Raw genomic sequence first — 8,956 nt, 5'->3', positions numbered from 1 at the left:
TCACGTACATCTGAGCCAACGCTTACGTGCGTTTACTTCTGTCTGCCATCCTCAAAAGATCCAATGTATGTACCTGCTGCCAGCCCGCCAAGGCATCACGCGCATTCGATTGCGGAGCGCACCACTTGGGGGTGGCAGTGCTGCGATTCAAACACGGCGCCTGAAATGGATATGCCATGCGGGTGATGTCATACGCCCTGTTGCTGGACGAGAATTCTGCCGCGAGATTACCAGACGAAAACAACACCTGGCAATCTTGTGCTGCATACAACCAGCCGGACGACTCTAGAGCGTCCATCAGCAACGGGATGCAGATGTAAGAGGAGCCATGAGCTGTAGTCTGATGGCGAAGGAGGCGTGATGGGACGCACATGCCGGTGCGTGCGAATCGCCGGTGCAGCGAGAGAAGCACAAAGAGGGAAGACAACGGACGGCATCTTCTCTCGTTTGCTTTCATCACCATCCCCACTCCGTTTGTCATTTCCATCTTCCAACCACCCTCCCGCTGACCTCTTGCAGCACTGATATGTCTGACGACGTCCCCACCAACACTCCGTGGGTTGCTCCACGCAGGCGCGCGCGTACCGGGTCGCTTGCACCGAGCGCGTCTCTTCCCGATGTTCGTTCAATGTCTCTCGCCCCGAGCAGCAACCCATACAACAGCAAGCGCGCCTCTCTTCCCAGCGCTCTCACCTCGAATCCTTCTCTGAGCCTTCCTCCTCGTCCCCCGTCCCCTCTCGAACCCAACCACACCGGTTCGAGCACGTCGTCAATGGCCCAGCTCGCTTATCTCTGTCCTTCCCCCGTCGAGGCCGCGCCTTCCCTCCCCGCGACGAACAGTAGTCGTCCGCCTTCCCTCCCTCCCAAGCCTGACCACCTTCCCTCCAAGCCGGCCGCTGATGCCAATGGATACGGTGGTTATGGATTTGGTGCAAAGCCTCTACCTGAGCTCCCTCCCTCGCACTTGCCCCCCAAGCCAAGCAAGCTGGACACCGTGGAGACTCAGGCTCCGGCTCTCCCTCCCAAGTCGCCCGATGGGCCCGTCAAGATCGAGCGCTGGACTCCAGGATCGACACCCGCCCCGGTACCCAAGGACACCGACCTCATGCCCCCACCTCCTGTGCCCAGCTCCTCCACTGGAGGCAGCTCTTCGACGCGTTCAAGAGGTTCAAGCATCTACGACCACAACTCTTCTTCAACGCGGGCGACATCACTACCCAAGCGCCTCCCAATCCGACACTATCTCAAGCGTGGTCGGAGTGATAGTGATGATGAGGACCTCCCCGAAGCGACACCTGTCGACATTACGCGCGCACGCACCGTTACTGTAGAGGTCAAGCCCCACCCTGATGGCCCGGTGTCTGTCCTCCCCACGCCGCTGCCCAGTAAGCGAGCCAAGAAGAAGGGCGCATCGCGTGCCCTCCTCCTTCCTGTCGAGCAGCTGCCTGTCTTCCCTCTCCCGCCTCTTCCCGCGATCGAGGACCCCGAACTCCTCAAGCAGGTCTTCACCCACTCAAGCCTCTTTGAGTACTCCCGCGGTGTCTTTGAGGAGCCGGAGGACCGCCCAGCCCGTCACTACGAGAAGCTCGAGCACGTTGGCGACTCGATCCTGGGCATGATTGTCACGACATGGCTTCACGAGCTCAGGCCCAACCTAACCTGTGGCACTGCAACCGTGGGTTCGTCTGATTCTTCGCCGCTAACCCACTAGAAACTCAAGGCCCACCTTGTCTCCAACGCAACACTATCGCACATCTCGGGCATGTACAACTTCCCCCAGCGCCTCAACGGCGACCCTCGCCTCCTCCCTGTTCTCCGTGCCCAGACCGACGTCCGCGCTGCCCTTGTCGAAGCCTACATTGCAGCGCTCTACTTTTCGTATCCCGAGGAGACGCGCATGACTGAAGGCTTTGCTAGTGTCACGGCCTGGCTGCGCGAGATGTACGAGCCGCTCTACGACTTCTTCTTCAGCTACATGAAGAACTCCCACAACCAGCACTACTCGGCCATGGGTACCGGTCCGGATGGTATTGTCGAGGCAGCCTCGTCACCCGAGGAGCTCGACAAGTTTGACGAGCAGGCCGAAGGGATGGGACTCCTTCTCAAGATGTTTGCGACCCAGCGCGAGCGCGTCGTCGAGTACGACTCTGAGCGCTTCGAGACCAGCGTCGGAATCCTCTGGAAGCTCACTTGCCTCGTTGACGGCGTGGAGATGGGCGATGCCACGCGCGCGTCCAAGTACAAGGCCAAGAATGCCGCTGCCTGGGAGGCTGCTAAGAAACTTGGTCTCACCGTGAGTTAGGTTCTCCAGGGTATCAACTGACAACAAGGAGGGCACCATCTAAGCGTCCACCACGACCGCGCCATTCTGGCGACGAACCGACCAACAAGAGCCCCAACGACCTGTCCCCATGCCCCTGTGCTGAACTGATATCACTCATCATGCCCCTTACATCTAGCACCGTGCTGTGCTGTACCAAGTGTCTTACCATCAAGCCGTCCGCCAGATCCGACCCACTACTGTACCATCATCCATGATCCTCGCGCCTTCTTCCGCGTCTATTCGGAGCATGGAGTCGTCGGCACACCACTGGCTCACCACAGTCACTGTGTCTGTACCCACAGTGCTGTGCCGGCCAAGTTTGCCGCCTGATCTCTGAGCGAATAGAACACGCGCGTTGCGCTTCCCCTCCCTCCACACCGTGCCATTGCCACTGCGGTGTTTGTCATACTCCAATCGTCACCTCATCGCATGCCCTGTCCACCTTCCTGTCTGTCTGTACATACGTCTGCTCCATGTCATGCTATGGCCATATGGCCCACTGTCGTCACTGTGCCCCGCTCGCACTCCAGCTCACTGGTCCCGCCGGCCGCCGGTGAGTGCCACCACCTCGGTCTCGCATTTGGCTTTCCGTCATTGGGATCACCGTCCAAAAGTGTGGGGCCGAGCGGTGGACCTGGCCACCTGTGACGAGTTGGTTGGCATTCCGACCCCTGTCGTCAAATCCTTCTCGCGTTCGATACATTAACAACATTCGTGCCTTTGCCCTTTGCGTGCGAGCGGAGCGGACCGCGATCAATGTTGTGGAGCCGGCCAGGATCGATCCGCCGTCAGCGTCATCTCACTGCCGCACCAGTTCACCGTCGGCCAGGTGGCACCACTTGCCCGACGCAACCATCGTGCCGATGGAAACAACCAATGGGCCAAGCCTGCACCTGTTGCTGCAGAAGTTCAGGAATCGACTTCGTTCACCTGGCGTAGCAGGTGAAAAAGTGTTTTCCCCCATAAAATGTGGTGGGGTTCTGGCCGTTCTGGGTGCCTCTAGAAACGTAAACAACACCGGCGGCCTCGTAATTAGGGCGGCCGCTGCAATCGACTTTGCTTAAGGGAGCTGGATTTTCCGTTAGCTTTGATGTTGTTTACTGGCTGTTTAGTCGCCGCAGGGGAGCGACGTGCCCATACCCAAGTGGTTGATGGCCGCATGCATCTTGTTGGGCCCAGACTTGGAGCAGGGTTTAGGCCTCAGGCATCAGGAGTGGTCGAGGAACCTAAGGTATGCCAGGCGTTCAGTCAAGTGGAAAGTGCAGGCACGCGTACTACGTAACTTGTCATTCGTTGCTCACAGTTCCAGAACTCCAACGATACCGGTCATCGCATGTCAAGGGAAATGGATCATAATGTCATCAAGGTAAAGTGCTATTACAAAGGGGGGAGAAATGTCCAGTGCTTCGAAATGGACGATGAACTGCAGCGTGAGAGGAAGGGCAGCAGATTATAAACATGTGGGCGTTGACGTTGGTAGTTGAAAAAAACGATTGTGGCAAGTTGGGTTTGGTGGTCTAGGTGGGGGAAGTACAACTTGGTGGAGGCTGTAGTGTAGGGATTTGCGCTTGCGGGTCGGCCTTAGCCAAGACGGTTCATATCGCGCTTTGTGCGGGCGAGCTTGCTGCCGACACGGGTGACATCCTGGTCGAGATGTTCGAGCAGCTCGTTCTGGACGGCAATCTCTTCGGAAATCTCCTCGCCCATACGACGCTGTTTGTGAAGGAGACCAGAGAGGGCGGTGAGCTGTTCGTCCTGCTGCGCCATGGCCGTGTGCTGAAGTTGAACGAGGCCGCGCTCGTCGAGAGGACGAGTCTCCGCAGTTTCCTGGGGTGCGGCCTTCTTGCCGAACACGCGTCCCCCCGTGGTCGCTGGCGTCCAGGCCGATTGCTGCATGCCACCCGGCATCGAGGCAGTCATGCTTGAGGACGATGATCCGGGGCCACGGGCCTCGGGAGGTGGCGTCATGTTGCGTGGGGGACGGTAACCAGCCTCGGCTTGACGAAGAAGATTTGCGTGCTCCGTACGCAAGGCGGCGACAAGGTCATCACGCCTACGCCTCTCGCCGTCACCCAGGCTAGACACGGCCGGGGTGTCGAGTGCCTCAGCAAGCGCGTCGATACGCGGGCCAGCGTCGCGAATGAGTTTCCTCGCCTCGCCGCCAGCGGCGCGGGCCGCGGGGTCGGCAAGTCGTGCGAGCGCGTCACGCTTAAGAAGAGCTGCACGGGCATTGCGCAACACGCCTGCCACGGCACTATTCTCGGTCAACCACGTTGCCGCCGTCATCTTTGTGAATTGCGTCGCTTGGGTCGTGTTGCGCGATGGCACACCCAAAAAGTCGGCGAAGCCAAAGGTCTCGCGCCACCTTGCATCCTTGGTCGTCAAGACAGTGCGCAGGTACACTTCGAGACCGACTCGACGTTGGCGTATCTTCTGGGGAGGTCAGAAACGTTCGCGTGGCGGAGGTTGACGGAACATTGGTAGAAGCATAGGTCATCACCATGCCTCTCCGACGGCTGGGGCACCGCGGGGGGTCCTGTGCATGACACATCCACCCTCACCGGCCGCGCTCACGACCACCCTCGACAAGCAATTACACTGGCGTGGGATTCGGGGGTGGGCACACGACGGAGAATGGAGGCGCTTCGTGTGGCTGCAGAAGACCACTAAGCGTCCCGCGACTCCCGCGGCAACGGTCTGGACCGATCCCGCCCCGCGACGGGCGGCGCGCCCCCCATTCACGCCGACGTCACGTTGACATTGTCAACACCCCCGAAACGCGGTGCGTGTTCTTGCACCAACACGCATTCCGTTTTTGGTAAGAATGCTCACCTCTTCATCATTCATGGTCCTGTTGAACCAGTGTTTGGGTGGGAGAGAAGCAGGCGGCTCTTTACTTGTTGCGGACCGCAGTTCGGCATCAAGAGCGACAAAGTCATTGTACCGCCGGTTCACAGACCATGTACGCGTTGGTGTAGAGACTGAGCATGAGTATACACTCGTAGACTTGGAATGTTGGCTGCAGATCGACAGTTACTGGCCCGAGCGGGGCAGTGAGTCGAGATAGCCCCATCACCAAAGCTCAAGTGGTCCGTGCGGCTGCGGGCGGCGCGGGCGGCGGCGACGGCGAGTAGGAGGGGTGGGATTCACGACTCTGAAGCTGCTGGCACTCACCCTGTACGGTATATGCAATATGCCGTGCTGGACGATGGACAGTGAGGGCGTCGGTGATGGCGATATTGTGGATCTCTGTAGCCATGTTGGTGGATGGAGAGGATGGGATGATGACGATGAAGTCAACCCCAGCCCACAGCGATACCAATAATAACGCACACCACACACACGCTCCACCGACCGCACGTGACGCGTCGGCGGAACCAAATAATGCACAAGAAAAGCGGAGATGCGCGGCCTCGTGTCCGTTTTCTCCAGCCATACGCGTCACCACCCTGGCCGAAGGTCATCGATTGTCGGCGAGGACGATGGCCGTGAGCCAAGCTGGCGAAGCGTTGCATCGACAGTTAACATCCTTCTCAACACATCTTGGCCACCTACATCCTCACCCCCATCTCCCTCAACAATATCTACAAAGAACAGACATACAACTACTACAACCATTCGACAATGTCTGGACAGGTGAGCTGAATGGCCTTCACAAGCAGCAGCTAACTCTCAGACCGGCCGCGTCCAACTCTATGTCTACGATCTGAGCCGGGGTATGGCCAAGGCTATGTCCCTTGGGCTCACAGGCAAGCAAATCGATGGAATTTGGCACACCAGCGTAGTCGTCTTTGGCCGTGAAATCTTCTATGGCCGTGGTATTATGGAGGCGACTCCCGGCACTACTCACGTAGGTAGCTGACCGCATTGTGGCAGCTGTCTAACCCACCAGCACGGAACCCCTCAGCAGATTATTGATTGCGGCGAGACTCGTGAGTTGCCGCTTGGATATTCCCAGCTGACGACAGACATCGACGATGAGACATTCCAAGAGTACCTCTCCTCGGTCTCCGAGCTGTACACTCCATCCGCTTACCACCTCATCGACTTCAACTGCAACAACTTCACTGCAGACGTCATTGGTTTCCTTACAGGTGCCGAGATTCCCTCCTGGATCAGCGGTGAGAAGCCAACTAGGCCATACATAACGCTATGTATACTAACGTACAGGCCTTCCCTATGAGTTCCTCGCCACGCCTCTCGGGCAGATGCTCAAGCCCCAAATCGATGCCATCTTCGGCGCGTCCAACTCTGCTGAGCACTCGGCCTTCAGCCCCCTCTCTCGAACTCCTGCTCCCGCAACAACCCCTCCCCCAGCACCCAGCTCGGTCAACTCCCAAGACCTTGCGTCGACCCTGCTCCAGGCGTTTGCTTCTCAGGCCGCAGGTGGCGGTGCGTCCGTTGCCAGCGGGTCTGCGGCTCCGCCCAGGACCAACCCGGAAACGACGCCCCTCACGCTCGTGACGTCGCGCACCAACTTCAACTCCATTCTCTCAAACAACCGCGCCGTCATTGTCAACTTTACAAACACGGCTGGCTGTCCTCCGTGCCGAGCGATCAAGCCTGCGTACGAGTCCATTTCCGAGGAATACTCAGCGGTGTACGGCCCCAAGGGCACACGGTTCCTGGAAGTCGAGACAGGTGTTGGGGAAGGACAAGGTATCGCCGGTGACCATGGAATCACTGCCACTCCCACGTTCCAGTTCTTCAAGGACGGCAAAAAGGTCGACGAGATGAAGGGTGCCGACAAACGTGGTCTCGAGTCGCGGGTGGAGGCGTTCCTTGACGACTGCTTCCCCCGTCATCCGCACCGTCGCCTCTTCCTTCCCGCAACCGAGAGGCTCTCGACCCAGCCGATCAGCGCGACTGCCACTCCCGCGTATCCTGCCCTCCTTTCTAAGCTGGGCAGCTTCAACGGCGCCACGCCTGACCACGTCCAGGTGCTCAGCTCCGAGGTGGTGCCCTTCCTCGAGGGCAAGGTGACGCTGAACGACGCCCAACTGCAAGCTCTCGTCTCCAAGTGGACGGCCACCACCAATGCCCTGCTCCTCACTCTCAAGGCTGCCGAAGCATTCCCCCTCATCGACCTCTGGCGTGTGGGTCTAACCAACGCCCGCGTGTCCGCTGCTCTCGGCCTGTTGCTCACGCCCGGCGCAACGGGTGCCGAGCCTTTGGGCCCGATCCTGTCTCTCACCGCCAACGCTCTCAAGGCGGACACTGCGACCACACCGCGTCCGCTCCTGCTTACTACTCTTCGACTGTCCACCAACCTTCTCGCTCCTCTTCCGCTGGCCAACCTTGTTCTGTCGCCCAGCGCAGCCCTCCAGCCTGATCTCCTCGCCGTCCTCGTCGACGCTCTCCTCCATCCGGAAGTGAGCGTCCGCAAGGCCGCTGCCGATGTAGCTGTCAACGCTGCCGCTTGGCGCCATCGTGTCGGCAAGGAGCGCGCGAGGGCAGAGGGTGTCGCAGGCGAAGACGACTTTGGAGAAGAAGTGGAGTGGGAGGCCGAGCTGCTCAGCGCCCTGCTTGAGGGCATCGGACGCGAACAGGACGCCGATGTTGGTGAGTTTTGACCAGCTGGTGGCCACGAACAATACAACACATACTAACGCTCAGGCCACCGTCTCCTCGCGGCGTCGGCCCTGATTATTTACCTTTCTCCGGGCTACGACAACACCATCAAGCCCTTCCTGGACGTCCTCGGTGCCCGTGCGACACTCGAAGCGGCAGGCAAGCGCTGGGGTAAACCAGATGCGCGCAAACTCGCAGATGAGGTGGCGTTCAAGCTTTGCTAGCCGTCTATCTGTACATGAGCGCCCGACATGTCGACGCTCCTGCACGCCAGTGGTGGTGGTGGTTGGTGACGACGCCTACATTACGCTTGGCGTTGTGACAGCCAACGTCGTATGCAAGGGGATGGGCTGTCTCCGCAGCCCATTGGTAGAAGGGGATTGTGGCTGCAGGAATAAGGAGGTGACCTGTGCGGAAAGCGCGTAACGCAAGCGTATCCCATAGCCTGGAGGCGTCCTTGCAGCGACGCCAGGTAATGTCGTGCTGCCCAAGTGGGAGATGGCGGACATGACCGTTTCCGCAAAGGGCGCCTATCATCACATGGGATCATGGGGGAGCTGGGGGAGGGGCTTTGTATTTGCAAGAGGAGGTGACGCGTGACGGTGCACAGGAGGTGGTGCTGCGGCCTGCGGCATGTATAGAGCGTACTCCTAGATGTATGGCTGGTTGTATTGGAATCTCAGGACCTTGGCATGTTGCACATGAGGCCACGCAAGCATGCTCGGCCGAGGCCGGGAGAGCGTGTGGGGTGGGTGGGTTTGGCTGGGTGTTGGTAACGACGGCTGGAGGGGAATGCCTTGGCCGAGACGTGCAGGCACGGGCCATCACCGGAAAAGACAGTCGCGTCGGACAGTTCCCCCTCTCCCCCCGCCGGCCCACCGTTCCGTACACCATGCACAGGGCGCGTCGTCGTCGTCGTCGTCGTCGTGTGGCCTGCGTGCGCGGGGAGAGTGGCCACACAATGCTATATCGTCGCGCACACAAGGGAGTGCTCGTCTCTTCACATTCCCACTCCTCTCCAAACTCGGTTGCTCTCGCTCGTCGTCACGATAAACACACGCA

At 59.4% G+C, this 8,956-nt stretch overlaps 3 protein-coding genes across 3 annotated transcripts; 2 read left to right on the top strand and 1 right to left on the bottom strand.

Annotated features, from left to right (window-relative positions):
• Positions 1-526: 526 nt before the first annotated feature.
• On the top strand, positions 527-2,345 carry EHS24_001864 (uncharacterized protein; the record flags this gene model as incomplete). The annotated part of the gene is made up of 3 exons (XM_028617625.1): positions 527-1,675; positions 1,712-2,293; positions 2,331-2,345. The coding sequence occupies 3 exons, from the start codon at positions 527-529 to the stop codon at positions 2,343-2,345; spliced, it is 1,746 nt and encodes a 581-aa protein (XP_028474088.1).
• Positions 2,346-3,904: 1,559 nt separating this feature from the next.
• Positions 3,905-4,609, bottom strand: EHS24_001863 (uncharacterized protein; the record flags this gene model as incomplete). Its single annotated transcript, XM_028617624.1, has 1 exon — positions 3,905-4,609. One exon carries the CDS (start codon positions 4,607-4,609, stop codon positions 3,905-3,907), a length of 705 nt encoding a protein of 234 aa, XP_028474087.1.
• Positions 4,610-5,947: 1,338 nt separating this feature from the next.
• Positions 5,948-8,118, top strand: EHS24_001862 (uncharacterized protein; the record flags this gene model as incomplete). The annotated part of the gene is made up of 5 exons (XM_028617623.1): positions 5,948-5,959; positions 6,000-6,173; positions 6,216-6,444; positions 6,494-7,885; positions 7,940-8,118. The coding sequence occupies 5 exons, from the start codon at positions 5,948-5,950 to the stop codon at positions 8,116-8,118; spliced, it is 1,986 nt and encodes a 661-aa protein (XP_028474086.1).
• Positions 8,119-8,956: the final 838 nt, after the last annotated feature.

Source organism: Apiotrichum porosum (assembly GCF_003942205.1).
Source record: "Apiotrichum porosum strain DSM 27194 chromosome Unknown scaffold_11, whole genome shotgun sequence".
NCBI lineage: Eukaryota > Fungi > Basidiomycota > Tremellomycetes > Trichosporonales > Trichosporonaceae > Apiotrichum > Apiotrichum porosum.
This window is presented reverse-complemented; position numbering and strand designations above follow the sequence as displayed.